At 52.7% G+C, this 17,900-nt stretch overlaps 1 protein-coding gene across 4 annotated transcripts in view; it reads left to right on the top strand.

Annotated features, from left to right (window-relative positions):
* ZNF236 (zinc finger protein 236) overlaps positions 1-17,900 on the top strand; it is a 69,765-nt gene that overhangs the window by 45,149 nt on the left and 6,716 nt on the right. For 2 of the 4 annotated variants that reach the window (XM_055559646.1, XM_055559647.1), the window contains exons 20-30: positions 78-360; positions 1,875-1,978; positions 2,543-2,908; positions 3,876-4,021; positions 4,111-4,351; positions 4,739-4,918; positions 5,307-5,348; positions 7,939-8,094; positions 13,148-13,335; positions 15,131-15,259; positions 17,023-17,220. In XM_055559646.1, coding sequence (XP_055415621.1) covers positions 78-360; positions 1,875-1,978; positions 2,543-2,908; positions 3,876-4,021; positions 4,111-4,351; positions 4,739-4,918; positions 5,307-5,348; positions 7,939-8,094; positions 13,148-13,335; positions 15,131-15,259; positions 17,023-17,220 — 2,033 coding nt within the window. Of the gene's footprint in view, positions 1-77; positions 361-1,874; positions 1,979-2,542; positions 2,909-3,875; positions 4,022-4,110; positions 4,352-4,738; positions 4,919-5,306; positions 5,349-7,938; positions 8,095-12,183; positions 12,251-13,147; positions 13,336-15,130; positions 15,260-17,022; positions 17,221-17,900 lie in introns of those variants that run through there. The other 2 variants (XM_055559648.1, XM_055559649.1) reach the window with 2 other exon arrangements.

The raw sequence follows: 17,900 nt of genomic DNA, 5'->3' as shown, positions 1-17,900 counted from the left end.
TACATGTTCATTTTTGGTGGTTCTGCTGTGACTCAGTGTCCCTTAGGAGCTGGTCCTTTGTCCTGTGTGTCGTTTAGAGATGGGTCTGGAGGAGGAGGAGGACGGCTCCGAAAGAAGCACATCCCGGAAGGCGCGTCCCGAGGTCATCACCTTCACCGAGGAGGAGACGGCGCAGCTGGCCAAGATCCCGCCGCAGGAGAGCGCCACAGTCTCGGAGCAGGTGCTGGTGCAGTCGGCCGCCGAGAAGGACCGCATCAGCGAGATGAAGGACCGGCAGGCCGAGCTGGAGGCCGAGCCCAAGCATGCCAATTGCTGCTCCTACTGCCCCAAGAGCTTCAAGAAGCCCAGTGACCTGGTCAGGTGCGGCGGGCAGTGGCTCTGGGGGGTGGGGGGCTGTGCCGGGCCCCCTTGCTCCCCGCGCTGCGCCGTCTGAACCCAGTGCCCCGAAGGGCGCCCTGCTTTCTCCATCTGCGTTCCGGGCTGGGGCATGTTAGAGGTCCCCCTCAAGCTTCTCCAGCGCGTTAGTCCGAAGTCCGCTTGCTCTGTAGGTTCTTCCCTACGGTGTTTTCTGTGTGACTGTGGTGGCAGTGAAATAAGAGCTACCGAGGACGTCAGGCCCGGAGTTGGCGGCCGCAGGTGCCACCTGCCCACAGCCCAGGGGCAGGGCCCCGTGGTGGGGCGGTGATTGAGGTCTCGCGGCTCAGGGGAGACGGCTGGGGCGGGGGCTCCCAGGAGGAAGGCCACTGTGCAGTGCTCCCAACCTTGGAAAGTGCCTCACAGACAGCATGGCGGACACCGCCTCTGCTTAAGGAGGTGGAGCTAACAGGGAGCGCAGAGGGTGACGGGAGGGAGCGCCTTCGGGGTTGAGGGTAGGGGCGATGGAGCTGGCTTAAGGAGGTGGAGCTAACAGGGAGCGCAGAGGGTGACGGGAGGGGGCGCCTTCGGGGTTGAGCGTGGGGGAGATGGAGCTGGCTGCTCCAGGAGCCCCAGCAGGTGTCCTGGCCTTTTCATACAGGACCTTGTGTGGGGTGGGAGGGCTGGGGGTCCTGAGGCGCTGCTGGGTTGGCAGTGCCTTCTGAGCGCGGCCAGCAGCCACCAGCGCCCGGCTGGTGAACGTCTGGTTCTCGGCGCTGAGCCCCACTGCCCTCTTCTCTGCGGGCACCTGTGTGGGTGCGGGGTCAGGGCTGATGCCCGCCGTCACAGGCCTGAGGCCGGTGCTGTTTCTGGCCCCAGTCCCTGGATGCCGCCCCCCGGCCACCTGCCAACAGTGGGCCATCAGGCAGGCGGGACAGCGGCATCTTGTCTTCGTAACTGGCTCCCTTTGATTCTGAGTCTGGGGAAATACCTTTTCATGTGGCCTTTGGATGCATCTGTTTCTTTTCTAAGCTGCCTGTCCATTGCCTATGTTTCTCCTGTGATATTTGTTGTCTTACTGCTGATCTGTAAGAGCTCTTTGGTTTTTAAGAAAATCAGGCCTGTTATCATTGGTCTTGCAGTTACTTTTTTGTTGGTGGTATTTTTTGTATAGAGTAAAGCTAAAAATTTTTGTTTTTTATGAAAATTTTTATTTTGCTGAATTAATTTAGTACACTGTTGGTGTTTAGTTGATCAGTTGTGTCCCACTCTTTGCGACCCAGTCTTTGGACTGTAGCCCGCCAGGCTCCTCTGTCCATGGAATTCTTCAGGCAAGAATACTGGACTGGGTTGCCATTCCCTTCTCCAGGGTATCCTCCCAACCCAGGGATTGAACTCTCGTCTCCTGCATTGCCAGCAGATTCTTTATCACTGAGCCACCAGGGAAGCCATATTGATAGCTATAAATTTAAAAGCATTAGGTTATTTGTAACATCTAATTGCAAATGCTTCCTGGCTAGGCATGTTCGAATCCACACTGGAGAAAAGCCATATAGATGTGAGGAATGTGGGAAGAGCTTCACAGTGAAGTCCACCCTAGACTGCCACGTGAAGACTCACACAGGTAGGAGCAGACACCTGCACGGTACTTCGTGCCTCCCGACAGCATCTTACACTTGTTCCTGTGCATTTTGAACACAGCCTTGTCAAGATTATAGAAAGCTTAAAAATCAGGAATGAATGAATGAAGAAATGAATGTAAAAGAATTGAGATTCCTGATCTAACACTGAAGGAAAGATCTGGGTCTCCAGTGTGGAGTTACCGGCCATCACTCAGACTTAAATACCTGTGTTAGTTAGAAAGATTACCTCGTGGTCTGGTTCAGGCTGAGAAGACCACGGTGATAGGCAAACTCACCCTTCCTAAAATCGGGGAGCAGAGACCCTAATGCATGGTGCAGTGTGCCTCTGTATTGTGAAAGACGGAACTCCAAACTCAGGTCCTAAACAGTGACCTTGACTCACTTTTAAGTTTTCAGCCACATGTCCTGGGGTCCTGTGAGCCACGGGGGTTGAGGGGGTGGGGAAGGTGGACGCAGCACATGGGTCCAAGGCTGGAGGGGCAGGGGAGGGGGGAAGGAGGCCGGGGCGAGTCCTCTGCCCGGCTGACTCTGGGCTCCTCCCCCAGGCCAGAAGCTCTTCAGCTGTCATGTGTGCAGCAACGCCTTCTCCACCAAGGGCAGCCTGAAGGTGCACATGCGCCTGCACACGGGTGCGAAACCCTTCAAGTGCCCGCACTGCGAGCTGCGCTTCCGCACGTCAGGGCGGAGGAAGACACACATGCAGTTCCATTACAAGCCAGACCCCAAGAAGGCCCGGAAGCCCGCGCCCCGGGCGGCGGCCGAGGGCCCACAGCCCGTGAACGCAGCCCCCGCACCGTCCGCCGACCCCGGCGTGTTCATCATGAATAGCCCGGTGCTGACCGGGCAGCTGGACCAGAGTCTGCTGCAGCCGGGCTTGCTGGGCCAGGCCGTCCTGCCGGCCTCCGTGTCAGGTGGGCCACGTGTGCTGGGGGCGCGGGGAGAGGCTGCAGGGCGACTGATGCGCTGTGTCCACCCAGCCAGCTCCGACGCTGCCCTCCCTGAGATTTTCCCAGGAGGCAGTGGGAAGATGGAATTCCATCCTTCAGACGTGCTGTCTTTCCGTTTCCCATTCTCTCTACCATCCTTTCTGCATTTTACCCTTCAGCTCTTTGGTCTGTTGGGCTCAAACCTGTTTGTTTCTTAGCATTCTCAAAACTTAACAAACATAATTTATTACTCCCCTTAAGCCTTATTTTTAATACACTGCAAATGTTGAATTGCTCTTGGGTCACAATAGTGTTTGAAAAGCATTACATTTTAGTCAGGTAATATTTACTAATAATATGAAATAAACATTATCTTTTGTGTACTTACAAAGAGTGAAGCAAATGTTCATATTTATTAGACGTCTTAGAGTGGCTGTTTTTCTGTCTAATGACCCATGGCACAATTAAAGCCCAGTAAAATAATAGCATAGTTTTCTATCATGGGCTTAATCAGGGTGATCTCTCTGAGCCTAGTTTCCTGATGTGTTAAAAATGGATGTTACCTATTTCACAGGGTTTGTTTTGTGACAGTTAAGTCGGACACATGGTGGTGGTGGTGTTCAGTCGTTCAGTCGTGTCTGACTCTTTGGGACCCCACGGACTGCAGTACTCCAGGCCTCCCCATCCTTCACTATCTCCCAGAGTTTACTCAAACTCAGGTCCATTGAGTGATGCCATCCAACCATCTCATCCTCTGTCACCCCCTTCTCCTCCTGCCCTCCATCTTTGCCATCATGTATTTATATATGTATGATATAAAGTAAATACTAGTGTTTGTTAACTGGATCGTACTGATATATGGGTAAAACATATTGGGAAATCCTTGTATAGCATTGAGTCTTTCTGTTTAAGAAGGTTTCTGGCTCCCAGTCACCCATGTTGCCTCTTGCAGCTGGTGGTGACTGGACAGTGTCTTTGACGGACGGGAGCTTGGCCACCCTGGACGGCATACAGCTGCAGCTGGCAGCTAACTTGGTGGGGCCCAATGTCCAGATCTCCGGGATCGATGCCTCCACTGTCAATAACATCACTCTGCAGGTAAGACGCCTGCTTGGCGTCTCTGCACTTCCCGAGTAGGAGTCACACTCCACGTGACTTTTCCATTACAAGGCCCTCTGTGCTTTCAGATTGACCCGAGTGTCCTGCAGCAGACCCTACAGCAGGGCAACCTGCTTGCTCAGCAGCTGACAGCGGAGCCCGGCCTGGCCCCGCAGGGCAGCTCCCTGCAGACACCGGAGAGCACGGTCCCGGCCAGTGTGGTCATCCAGCCCATCCCAGGCCTGTCCCTGCAGCCCACGGTGACATCTGCCAACCTGACCATAGGCCCACTTTCGGAGCAGGACTCGGTGCTGGCCACCAGCAGCAGCGGTGAGAGCTGATGCCCGGCGGTCATGGCAGCTGGGCTCCGGCTTGCTGCTCACAGTCATGCACTTGATCCTAAGATGTTTTCTTCTCTGTGTGAAGCTTAACAAGTGCATCACGTGTCCTAAGAATGCAGTAAGCTTTTTTTTAAGGATAAATGATGTTTAACCAATACACGCACAGAGATTGCATTCATAGAACTGGGTTCCTGTTTCAACATAAGAGTTTGCTCTCTCTCTTTTTTTTTTTTATCATTTTAGATGAAGGACCTAGAGATGACTGATACTGTGTTTTGAATCTTAAAGTCTTAGTTTCACTAAAGTTTTAATAGGAGAAAGGAGAGGATTATTATTTTTTAAGCCCAGCTTTGTTCTGTTTTATAACGGTGACCAGGGACGCAAGACCTCTCTCAGGTGATGACCTCACAAGGCCTGGTCTCCACCTCTGGCGGCCCCCACGAGATCACCCTGACCATCAACAACTCGAGCCTGAGCCAGGCGTTGGCCCAGGCTGCCGGGCCCGCCGCTGCCGCAGCCTCGGGACCGCCACAGGAGATCACCCTGACCATCTCTGGTGAGTCTTCAGCTTTTTAAAATCTGTTCACCTGCAGTTTAAGTAAATCTTATCTGGGTTTTTTTTGTTTTATTTTTTTCCTGTGAGACTGAGCTTTGCGTAAATCCAGTGCTTCAGGAAGTGTTTGTAATTTATCTGGGAAACTCCATTTAGTGAAAATGTTCCTGCAGTTCATATCTGTTGGCAGGAATTAAACGTGGTGGTTCCCCACGGCACTTCTAGTTTGAGCCAGTTAGTTTGGTCACGTATTTTTCGTTTAGTCAAGAGCAGAAAACCATACTTCATAAATGCTTATTGTGCTCCTTTGAGCTGAAGGAGTGTAATTGGTTTAAGTGTATACTTTTGGTACCCCAGAGCATTACAGATACCCACTCTCCTTACCTTTCAGAATTCTTCTCGGATCATGTAGAAAATAACGATAGAAAAATAGGTAAGTGGGTAGAAAACACCCTTTGGCAGCGCAGGCCCCTGGGCCGGCCCGCCGAGCCTCCGTGTCGGTCACCAGGCCTGTGATGCTCGCCGTCAGCCTGCCCCCTCGTCTCGTCCGAGTTAGCTTGGAGCGCAGTTTACAGGTGTGCTTTGTCCACATACTTCTTAGCCATGAACTCTGTGTTAACTGAGCAGTTCTTAAATTTAGCAACAACTTCTTGGACCCTTACTGTGCACCAGCTCCCATTCTAGTAACTTTCACAAATATTAACTCATTTAAGTCTCATAGAAACAACCTTGTGAGCTTTTAAAAAAAGTATTAAAAAAAAAAAAAAGAAACATCTTGCTGGGAATCATAATAGCCTCCCTGGAGATCCGGTGTGATGGCAGGAAGCACCGTGATTTCCCTGACAGTGCTGGGGGTGTGGCGGCCGGACCCTGGGTACAGCCCCGAGAGAGGTCCGCAGAGTGTCCCCTCTGTTCCATGAGGCTTCTGCAGAAACCATTATTGGCATAGCGCAGTTACTGAGAAGGAAACCAAAAGCTTTCTCTTTTAAGACGTGTCTATTCCTTTCAATTTGTGAGAGAAATTGGAGGAACTGTTCCTAGATGGAGCTCTTTAGTGACAAGCACTGATTTTTAGGTTCTAACATGCAGCAAAAATTAACTTTGAATTTTATCTAATCCAGCAACCTTCTGGGTGTATATATATATGTGTGTGTGTGTGTGTTTGTGTGTGTATATGTATATTTGAATTTTACTCTTGGAAACAGATGAGTTACTTTAAGAAAGCTATTTTGTTGATCAGATAAACTTTTTTGAGTAATCTCAATTTTAGAGGTGTTTTGCTAGTCCTATACAAAAAGCACAAAATGTGGGATTCTTGCTTATGGTTCAGAAAATGTGTTTTTTTTGTTTGTGGATTGTGCATCTGTTTCTCCTATGTTTTCCTATATTGATCATTCAGTTATTTAATTGCTTTTTAATGTATTAGATGAATATAACTAATTTTTTCTTAATTAGCTTAAAAGGTTTATTATAGGAGAAATCTTTATTAGTTGATGAAACTGGTAAAGTTTGCCCAAACTTTAAAGGCCTAAGATTTATTTCCTGTCTCCTCATTATTGTATGTGTTGAGCACGGGCTCTGAGGACTCCTAAGCCAGCAGTTTCTTAGCCCATTCTGAGGAGTCTGGAAGAGCTTTTAATTTGTGGCCACTTACAGAGATTTTCAGTTATTTGTAGAATGTTCTTTTTTTCCATGAGTATATGGAATTATACATGCTTGTGAATGCTAGAATACAAATATTACTTCAGTTAAGTTGTGTAGACCTTTCAGCAATTCATAAGAAGAGAAGTAGACATTGGGTGAAGGTGAGGACTGTGGTCGGCCTCTCCAGCTGTCTTAGCAGTAAGAGCACTCCTACCTGGTGGCTCTAGTTCCTTTATTCACAGAGAGCCTTGCTGAGCAGAGAGAAGAGTGGTGCCACGTGGTTTTGAGCCTTTCCCTGAAGGTCTCTGAGCTCGGTCTGCTCTGCTGGTGGAGCTGCGTTTTCCGCCTCGCCCACAGCTCCACCGTTGCTCAGCCGCACTTGCAGGCATGCGCCCCAGGGTGGCGCGGGGCTGCCGGCGCTGGTAGAGCCAGGTGCAGCACCCGTTTGTCTTTTTGCCCTCCAGTTTCGTACATTTGGAGAAGGCGATGGCACCCCACTCCAGTGCTCTTGCCTGGAAAATCCCAGGGGCGGAGGAACCTGGTAGACTGCAGTCCATGGGGTCGCTAAGAGTCGGGCACGACTGAGCGACTTCACTTTCACTTTTCACTTTCATGCATTGGAGAAGGAAATGTCAACCCACTCCAGTGTTCTTGCCTGGAGGATCCCAGGGACAGGGGAGCCGGGTGGACTGCCGTCTATGGGGTCGCACAGAGTCAGACACGACTGAAGCGACTTAGCAGCAGCAGTAGCAGCAGTTCGAATATTTGTCTTGCTTCCCCCTGGCTCGACAATAGCTTTTTTTAAAGCAGCTTCTCTTTGCCAGGTCTTTGCAAAGCATTCAGCCTGGTTTTCACTGAAAAGGCAACAGGTTTTTTATGTTCCTGTTCCTCTGTTTGTACACTGCTTGATCATGTTATGAGACTGTGAAACTAACGAGGCTGGTGGAAGCCCAAGTCTCCTGCACGTCCAGGGCACTGCGGGGCAGAGAGCCTCCCACAGCAGAGCCGCTGTGGCCACGCTGCCCTCCTGTCCCTCCATCAGGCCCCTGAGGCTGCAGCTGGTCGTCCGGCATGGTGGGAAATAGTTCCAATTCGGTTTAAGTTGTATTCAACAAAGCATGTAGCCATAAGTGCCTAAACAGGGAGGAATTAAAGTAGAGCTCTTAAGAGTTACTTAGAAACTTCACAGATTAAAGCATGTGGACAGATACTTGCATTTAGGGCAATGACTTTCACAGTCTTGTTTTCATTTTTTTGTATAAATGTTAAAAATGAGACAGCTTACATTTTTAGAGGGGTGTTGTTGTATGTTTAGCACACTTAGCAGTGTGTAAGTTAACATGTTACTTTCAGATATCACAATGTTAATTTCTGTTTAGGTCAAGATCTTATTCAACACAGTTCTAATGGAAGTAGTGAACTAAACGGAAGCATAAGACTGTCAGCACCTACAATCAATAATCAATCCACAGGTGCCACCTTGACAATAAGCAATGATCAGCTGCTCTCGCAGAGCGCAACATTAAACTCTTCAGGTATGCAGTGAACGACCGAAATGCTTCCTAATGTGTCAGTTGAAGGGCTGTGTGCGTCGTCAGTGGAAAGGGCCACCTGTCTTTCCAGGTGACAGCTGTGTCAGCCGCCTGTTCTCGTGCGTTTGGTGTAATTCCTGACGATTAGAGGCTCCTGTGTAGTTCTGGGACCCAGAACTCTCGAGTATTACTGACCTTTCAGGGTTGTTCCTGCCTTCTGCAGAGTAAAGGTAAATGGTCCTGGGCAAGTGTGCAAGGCATTGTGTGTGTGCAAGCTGGCCCTGATGGCCCCATCACACCCAGGCTCTGAAAGGCTCTCAGACTCCCTGCTCTGTGCTCTGCGGGGTGAGCCCTGTGCCACATTTTCCTGAGTATAGGATAGAGTGTAGAATTATTCATAAAAGAAAGCATCTTTCTAAGGTTTTGAAGTATCGACTTTAATAAAAAGTAAAAGTAAATGAGCGCCATCAAAATAAAAGTGCCAGAGCTTCAGTGCCACTATGCCCCGCCTCATAGGTGATGCCCTGTTTTCTGGACCTGACAGAGCTTCCATTCCTTCCTCAGCCCTCTTGTTTGACAACCCTGTATTTTTTATTTCTTTTTGAGGGTAAAGCTTCATCTTTAGATATGTGTGGCTCTTCTCAGTACCCAGAGCCAGACTTGTTTTCCTGCTCTCTTGGAGTGCCTTTTTACCTGGTGGCGGTCCGTCCCCCCAGAGTGCGATGTATGCCGCATGCTGAAGGCCCCTCTGAGTGGGGACGCCGGGCGAGGTGGCCGCGGGCCCCTACGTTTTGGATCCTAGAAACTGGCAGAGCGCCGGTATTGACCACAGAGTCCACGTGGCAGTGCAGGGTGACAGCCGTAGTGCCACGCGGGAGAGAAGGCCGCCCTGAGCGCAGGTCACGGGGTCACTGGGCCAACCCGATCTGGGTGGCGTCCCGAGGGGAGGCGCGTCCCCGGCCAGGGAGGTTGCGGGAGCTGTCTGTGCTGCTGGCTGGCCTTGTGTGCTGGGGCGGGCGGTGAGCCGAGGGCTGCGTGTGGTCAGGGTCCACTCAGGACCCCAGGGGGCCTCCTGCCCGTGCTCCCCTCGGCTGAAGGGGTGCCTGACAGCCTCATCAGCATCTCATGTCGCTGGACCGGGGTGGGTCCACAACCCGGGCTTTTGACGGTCGTTTCCACCTCTGCTCTCTGTTTTCCTGTCTCGACTCTGTCCCTCCTTCATCAGTTTGTTGTTTAATTTTGGGGAGCTAAGAGAGTTGTGTCATAGAACTGCATTCTTTCACCTATTAATTTTGAAATAAGAAACTTTTTTGTTTTCAGTTAAGGGGAGTTTTCAGTTCTGATTTCGTCTGTGGTGGGTAAGATGTCTGCAGTATGTCATATGCTGCTAAAGTTACATGGCGTGCTTGTTTCTGTGGATGCTTCCTGACGGTCGTGATTTGTGTCTGGCTGTGAAGGACCAGCTCTCACCACCTCCTGGGCTCTGACATCTGTCCCACCCCGTGGAGTGCGGCACGTGAAGTGACAGGCGGCTCGGTGTCTCCTGTTCGCCCGAGTGCCTGCTGTCACGCCCTGGTGGCGGTCTCTGTCCCAGAACATTCGGGGTCGGGCCGTCTCCGCCTCCTGCTTCCCTGAGGAGCAGCCTGCTGTAGCTGATGGGACCGTTCCTCCCCTCGGGGGCTCTGGTGGGACCATCCATCCCCTCGGGGGCTCTGGTGGGACCGTCCTTCTCCTTGGGGGCTCTGCTTGGTGTCTTTAATGAGTCTCGGGCCAGTCAGTGGAAAGACAAGGAGAGTCTTGGATGCTTCCATTTAAAGGGAGTGGCGTCTTGCTTGGCTTGGTGATCCCGGCATTCGCTGAGAGAGCAGTTCCTTCAAGCTGGTGATGTTCCGATCAACGTGGAGCAGGGGGTCGGGGAAGCCTCTGCTGAGGGCTCTGCCCTGGCGCCGGCGCCTTTTCAGGCCTCTGTGCTGTTGGTCAGCCCTCAGGCGTCTCGAATTGAGCGCGGCCTGCATGGGACTGGCCAAAGCTCTGCGTGCCAGGACAGCGGCCTGCGGTGTGCGGGCCCAGGACGCACACTCGGATGTTTCTGTAGAGACGGCAAGCACGCCCCTTTCTTCTGATTTAGTTTTTCTTTTGTTTAGACTAACTGTTGTAGAGCCACCTGAGAGGTTTTCTCTCTCCTTCTTTTCGATGCCCCTTTAGCTTAATTTGGTACCTTATTTAAAGAAAAATTTTTTTTCAGGAGTCTAATGATATTATAAAATAAAAGATGTGTTCATAATTAAACATTTGTATCAGTTATAAATAGAGGATTAATTTCACATAAGCACTCAATTGCAGTATTAACTTAAACATTTTTGGCATCTTTGAAGAATCCTGACTGTAGGCAGAGATTCCTCAGATGTTGAACCATTCAATCCGTGGTGCCAAGCAGATGTTTTTAGCAAGGTTTGCACATTCCACTAGAGCTTGTAAGCCGATCTTGTCTGTACCTTATTGTCAAGAGACTGTGTCCTAATGGGCAACATTTACCTTCAAGTCGTTCATGCCCGGACCGAGCTTCAGGCCACACGAATAAGAGCTGAAATGGAAATGACTTGGAGGTTAAACATGCCTCTTGCAGGATGAGCACCAGAACGCAGACCCTCAGGGTGACCCTGTGACAGTTACGCTGCAGGCCCGTCGTCACCGCGGGAGGAAGGTGACGCGGCGGGCGTTGGTCTCCACCCTCCCTGTGAATGGGGCACGGTCGGGCTGGTCGGCTTCCGCAGCAGCGCGGGCTCCTTGCGGCTCGGTGGGGAGGCGGCTGCCACTGCCGTTTAGTGGGTCACACACGGTCTCATGCGGCCGTGAGTCGGTGTCGCGTCCAGGTGAAGCTCGGGTGCTGGTTCCGCGCTGTGCCAGGCTTTGCAGGCTGTTTCTGAGTCAGTTCCAGGTTACACCCCTGGCGAACAGTTTTCCTACAGAACAGTCAGAATATGTTGTCAGTACCCTTTGGGAGGCAGAAAGTCGTTCCTGATAGAGGCCTGAATTTAGCACACCTTTTTAAGGAATTTATCTTAAATGGGTATTACCTTTTTGTTCTTCCATTAGTCCATTTTTAAGATAATTTTGGTGAAGAAATTGAGTTCTTCTTTCAGTGAGAGAAGAGATTGTTTTTTTGTTTACTAGTTGTTTGTGAGGTTATTTTAGTTTTAGCCCGTTTCTCCTAGACTTAAGTACAGTCTGACTTAAGTACATGTCTGACTCTTTGTGACCCCATGGACCGTAGCCCACCAGGCTTGTCTGTCCATGGAATTCTCCAGGCCAGTGTACCGGAGTGGGTTGCCGTTTCCTCCTCCAGGGGATCTTCCCCACCCAGGGATGGAACCCGTGTTTCCTGCATTGCAGGTGGATTCTTTACCCCTGAGCCGGGCTCTTTTCAGCCATATGGAGGCTCGCTGTGCTTGAGCCAGGATCATGCTTCTTGTGGGAAATCTCTCGAGTGTTACTCAGGGTTCACTCGCCTCACTGTCTGGTTGATGTGTGGACTCCAGCCCTCCTTGCAGTTGTTCGGTGTCCTCTCTGGGCCCGGGGTCAGGGTGCCCCGAGGTTAGTGACGCTGCTTCCGCTGTCTGTGCTCTCCTGGGCTGCATGTCCTGGGTCCTTCGCCTGCTCTGACAGTCAGCAGAAGGGCGGGCGTATCTTGTGGTTTTGGCTTTGTCTCGGGAGTCACGGTGATGTTTGGTATCCCGGCTGTCTGCCCTGGGGTGAGCCCTGCCATGAGCGGTTTGCTCTTGCTTCTCTCACCCAGGGGTCTCTCCTGAGTGATGCCAGTGGAGCCCCCGCTCCGCTGGCTGGACCTGGCCAGGGGCTGCGGTCCCTGTCCACCTCGCCCTCCCGTTAGACTCACCTCTGCACGCCGTGTGTGAGCATCCAGGCGTGTGGAGGGCACGGCGGCTGCAGGGTGCTGCCCCTCCGCAGATCCACACTCGCGTCCGTCCTGGAGGGGGCTGCGCGCGGGTGGGGGGGAAGGCAAGGTTTTCGGGAGCCGCGTGGTGCTTCAGAGCGGACACACGCAGCCTCCTAATGGTTGTACTGCTTTTGAAGGTTCCAGGTCTGCGCAGCACAGTGTGCGAGTCCGGGAGTGTGGATCTGTGGAGGACGCCAGCCACAAGTAAGTAGCCTGGCCCCTGCTGTGCCTCGGAGCAGGCCCGGGGTCAGCCAGGCCCCGCGGCCACGTGGTGTCCGTGCTCAGGCATCCCCAGGCAGCGGCGTGTGGCACTCTGTGGGAGGGCCAGTCCAGGGCCCTGGCACCGTGGCTGCAGCCAGTGGGCGTCGAGTCACTGTCAGACCGGTGGAAGGATGGCCTGTGTGTGTGTACACGCGCATGTGCATGTGTGTCACGCTCACACGTTGTCTTGGTTGGAGCCCCCAGGATCTGGGCGCTGACCCCACGCTGAGCTGTCTCGTTTGCCAGCGGGTGCATGAGTCTCTGTTGTGTGGAGAGAAGGCCCGTCTCTGCCCCGCCTGTCCCAGTGTCCTCCTTTCTCGTATCGTTGGCTGCAGAGGGAGCTGGAGTGCTGCGCAGGATGTCAGTGCTCAGGGGGTGCTGCGAGGGCGTTTGGAGCGCCCATGTCTCAGGCTAGGCAGGCGTGCAGGACGGTGGGGTTGTGAATGTGAGCGGAATCGCCAGACATCCGCTCCAGAGCGGGTCATCGCTCAGGGTCCTGGTGAGGATGGGACCCTGGAAGTTCTTGTCTGAGTTCCCTTCTGTGTTGGCCACAGGGGTGGGACCGTGGGGTCACCTTTCCGCTCTTCTTTTCCCTGCTTGTTCCTGTGTGTGACGCTGGAGGGGCAGAGTCTGTGTTCAGAGATACGTAGGTATTCACGAAGGCCTTGCGGTAGCGTCGGAATCTGAGAGGAGGTGGTCTTGATGGTTCAGTCTCGTGAGCCTAGGGCTGTAGATGCTGACCGTGACCGACTCCTTCCTGCGTGAGAGCCGTCTTCCCGAGCCAACGCCCATGCACTCACCAGCTTCTCCACTCATCTGCTCACTTCGCCTCTCTTGTAGAACTTAACGCCACAGCTGGAAGCCTGCCTCCCACAACGCCGCTGTCGCCGTCTGCTGTCTCTGCGCAGAGCCTGGTCATGTCCTCGTCCGCGGTGGGGGCAGAGGCCAGCGTCACGCTGACCCTGGCAGACACCCAGGGCTTGCTGTCCGGGGGGCTGGACACCGTCACGCTCAACATCGCCTCTCAGGTGGGTGCCGCGCCCTGCCGGCGGGGTCCTCCCAGGAGACGCCTTCTTTCTGAGGGAATCTGTGCAAAACGCAGCCGGTGGTTTTGCGATTAAATTTAAAAAGTAATTTTTTGATGCCAAATGGGAAATATAAGACAATCCAGACAATGCAAAAAAGCATAAGTAATCCACCCCCCTCCCCCGATGGAACTGCAGTGAACGTGTGAGTGTGTACATGCTTCTGGACCTTTCTACACACACATACGGATGCACATTTTCTGACTTTTACAGAAACAAGCTCATGTATGTATTGTGTAGTATAAACTCTTCCCCCCTTGTTAATTTTACTGTGACTATGTTCGCATCCGTGATTTTAGCTGTGCAGAAGTTTTAGTGCACATGCAGCTTCTCGCCCTGTAGATGGGGGCTCCGAGGGGGCTTCCAGGCCCCTCACCCTGTAGACAGGGGCTCCGAGGGGGCTTCCAGGCCCCTCGCCCTGTACCGGGGCACTGAGGGGGCTCCCAGGCACCCGGATGATGTCAGTGGTGTGGGAATTCCAGTATTCCTTGCCACTTAGGTTCTTAGATGAACCCCTGCAGTAGGTGTGCTGGATTGAAGGTTAAGATGCTGACAAGCCTTCCAGAGCCCCGTTGGGAAAATCCTGAGAAGCGGTGATTAGCTCTGGCGAGGCGTGGTTGTGAGACAGCCGTGTGGAGTTCCGACAGGGGCTGTGCCTCTGGCCCTCACGTGCAGTCAGCCTGTTGCGCGGAGGCTGCCGCGGGCGGACGGCAGGGCAGAGGGTCACCCCGCTCCTGTCTGAGCCCCGCCTCCGCCTCCAGGCTCTGCGCTGGGGAGACGCGGTCCAGGCATCCCCCTCGGCTGCGTGGGCTTTCTGACCTCGGGGGGGACTTGGTTCCTTCCCATCCAGACCAGTGACGCCACCTCGGCCTGCTCCTGGGTCTGTCCACACAGCAAGCTTGGCCTGACACACGCCCTTTGCTCTGTGAGGTCCCCGCCAGCAAGTCTGGCCCTCCCGAGGGGACTCAGGACACTGAAAGGCGAGGGGCTTCATCCTGGCCCACGAGATTGCTCAGCCACCCGGACCCCTGAGCAGTTGAGGAGACCCTGCTCTGCTCAGGCCCTTACAGAATGCATGTGCACTTGGGGAGTGAGAACTAGTGTGATTTCCACATCAGTGTAATCAAAATACAACGAAGAAAGAAATAGTCTGCAAGTAAGAATACAAACCCAAAGTAAGTGACTTTCAGGTGACGCCGTCTTAGTGGATGCAGGTCACCACTTTTGTGAGTATCGCTAATTGTCAACATTTATTGCATTAGGCAGTTGACTTTTGAATCAGGGCATTTGCATTAAGGTTACTTAAATTAGCCATTGAGATACCAGTAATAAGCTAGTAAATGACATTGTATTCAGGACTTTTTATTGTTGTTCTTGTTGCTTTTTTTTTGACTGAGCTGTGCAGCATGCTGGATCTTATTTCCCTGACCAGGGATCGAACCCCAGCCCACTACAGTGGAAGTGCAGAGTCTGAACCACCGGACTGCCAGGGAAGCCCTGGGGTTTTGTTTGTTTGTTTTTATTAAGCCTTTTTTTTTTTTTTTTTTTTTTGAGATAATTGTGGATTTGCAGTCAATTAAAAGAAATAGCACAGATCCCATGGACCCTCCCTTAACCCAGTTCCCCCAGTGTCAGCATCTTATGAAACCAGTGCACAGCACCCACCAGATATCACCGTGTTTAGTGACAGCTGGGTGGGGTCATGTCACAGCTGCTAAAGCAGTAATCCTCTCCACAGGGTCAGCAGTTCCCAGCCTTACTCACGGACCCTTCTCTCTCGGGCCCAGGGGGCACGGGCTCACCCCAGGTCATCCTGGTGAGCCCCCCTGCACAGCCGTCGTCCGCCTGTGAGGAGATCACCTACCAGGTACAGCACACGTGTCGTCTGAAGTGTCTCAAGGTTTTCAAAGCACCTCGCTTCAGAAGGGGCGGCCTTGGAGGGTTCTGGGGAGAGCCGCCGGCCGGGGCTTGGTGCTCCTGGGGCCACATGTCTGCTGTGGATGGGGAGAGCCGCGGCCAGGGCTCCGTGCGCCTGGGGCCACGTGTCTGCTGAGGATGGGGAGAGCCGCTGGCCGGGGCTCCGTGCGCCTGGGGCCACATGTCTGCCAAGCATGAGCAGGCGCCAAGCGCAGGGACCCAGGGTGGATGCGGGGTCTCCTTCGCGCCATGATTCCGGGTCAGAAGGAGATGGAACCAAAGCTGTGAGACCTGGTTTTCAGTTTACCAGTGTCTCCTTGATTTGCCCACTGATCAGATTGCATGTGGAGAAGGCAGTGGCACCCCACTCCAGTACTCTTGCCTGGAAAATCCCATGGACAGAAGAGCCTGGTAGGCTGCAGTCCATGAGGTCGCTAAGAGTCGGACACGACTGAGCAACTTCACTTTGACTTTTCACATTCATGCATTGGAGAAGGAAATGACAACCCACTCCAGAATTCTTGTCTGGAGAATCCCAGGGACGGGGGAGCCTAGTGGGCTGCCGTCTGTGGGGTCGCACAGAGTCGGCCACGACTGAAGCGACTTAGCAGCAGCAGTAGCAGATTACTTGTGGTCATTCTCTTGCATTTAGTTCTCTTTGTTGGATTTCCTGTGATACCTTTGCTGTTTCTTTCATATCTTGTTATGCCTTTTCATAGGCATTTTCACGTGTGTGTACGAGACCTGTTTGTCATCTGACTAGTCTCTTTTCTTAAAATGTGTTTTTTGGAGGGGGTGGACAAAACTCTTAGTAAATGATAGTTCTAAATATAAAGAGTCTAAAAACCCCTAAAACTTTTCAGAAAAGTAAAATACCAATAATAAAGCTCTGAAATTTTTTTATTTCTGAAGAATTAAATTTTATTAAGCAGTTTTAGCAAATGGATTTTAAGGAAATTAGTTTTTGGTCTTTCGGTGAGACTAGGACTTCTTTCAAATAGAAATTAGATGTAATCAGCGATGGGAATTTCTCCCCATCTGGCCTCAGTAACCAGAACCCATTTGGCTGGATTTTGGTTTGTGTTGCTGTTAACACAAGAGCACTCTCAAGTTCAGGGATGCACTCACAGGTCTCAGGACTCGGAAGCTCTGTTGTCCTTGCGGTTACAGTAAAGGCGACAGGTACTGAGTGCTCCCATCCGTGAGAGGAATGTTTGAGTCAGAAACATGTCCTGTGCGTTTTAGTTATTGTAAGTGTTGATAAACAAGTGTGCGTGGGCCTCCAGGGCTTTTAATGGGTGTCCTGCCTTAAATGTCATTTGTTTAATCAGGTGGGTTGTTTCCTGCAGTAACAGAATAGCCTTGAGTGTCATTTATTCCCGGTGGTTTTCAACCTTTTGAAAAAGACGAGAAATGCATTTTGTGCGGGGAGCTGAGCACAGGTGTGCCTGTCGTTTTTTTTCTTCGCTCACACAGACGCTCCTGTGTAGACGCATGCCCACCTGACACAGGAGTCACAGGCCAATCGTTTTCGCATGGCGTGTGACGTCCTTGCATCGTCAGAACTATTTGATTGATTTTTTCATCCTTTTTTTTAAAAAAAAAACCACAGCCCAGATTAGTGAGAGCAGTTGGCAGAAGCCTGCGGCGGCTGTCAGGTGTTGTCTGGGAGTCGGGTCTCAGCGGTTCGGTTGGGATTCTGCCCCGTTGCAGGTGACGGACGTCTCCGCCAGCCTGGCCCCGGGCGGAGCGCCTGAGAAGGAGGCCCGGCTGCACGCGTGCCTGGAGTGTGGCTGCAGCTTTGGCTCGGCCGGCCTGCTGCTGCAGCACAGCAAGGCAGCCCACGGGCGTGAGCGCATCCACGTCTGCCCCGTGTGCAGGAAGGCCTTCAAGCGCGCCACGCACCTCAAGGTACAGCCCCGCCGGGAGAGCACAGAGGCGTCCGTGCCGCGCTTCGGGTGGGGCAGGGTGTGTGCACCTGCCAGCCCTGGGAGCCCCGCCAGTGCCCTCCCGCCTGCGGGGACGGGTGGATCCACTGGGGCATGCACGCAGTAGAGGAGAGTGGGAGACGGAATGGGTACTGGGGCGTGGCTTCAAGGACACCTGGAGGGGCACAGCCCAGGGCACGTGTGTCCGGCCGCCCGCGACATCCGGGCCGGGGCCCCTCCTCTGTGCCCAGTCACTGGAGCATCGGGCCCTGCAGACACCGAAGTGCACACAGGGCCCAGGCCGCCTTTCTCAGGGCCTGCCGAGGAGTCACTCCGGCAGCACACCAGCTTCTGTTCTCCAGGCCTGCAGCTGGTTACACTTCTCACCTCTGTTTCTACCATGTTTTCTGAGATGGGAAAGCCCAGTATTAATATGCTTTGAAAAACAGAACTCCACGTTCGTTTTTAAAAATGAAACACTGACCATCCAAGCAGCTCTCCTTGCAGAGGCCACGGCCAGGAGGTTGGTGAGGTTGGGGTTCTCCCATGACCCTCTGAGGCTGTCGCTCAGAATGTCTGTGCTCTTGGTCAGGTCATGCGACACCTGCAGCCCCGCTTTCCTAATGAAATACTCAGGCCTGTCAGAGGAATGGGAGTGCTTAG

Source organism: Bubalus kerabau, chromosome 21, assembly GCF_029407905.1.
Source record: "Bubalus kerabau isolate K-KA32 ecotype Philippines breed swamp buffalo chromosome 21, PCC_UOA_SB_1v2, whole genome shotgun sequence".
Classification (NCBI taxonomy): domain Eukaryota; kingdom Metazoa; phylum Chordata; class Mammalia; order Artiodactyla; family Bovidae; genus Bubalus; species Bubalus kerabau.
Note: the sequence above shows the minus strand (reverse complement) of the source record. Positions and strands in the feature narration are given on the sequence as shown.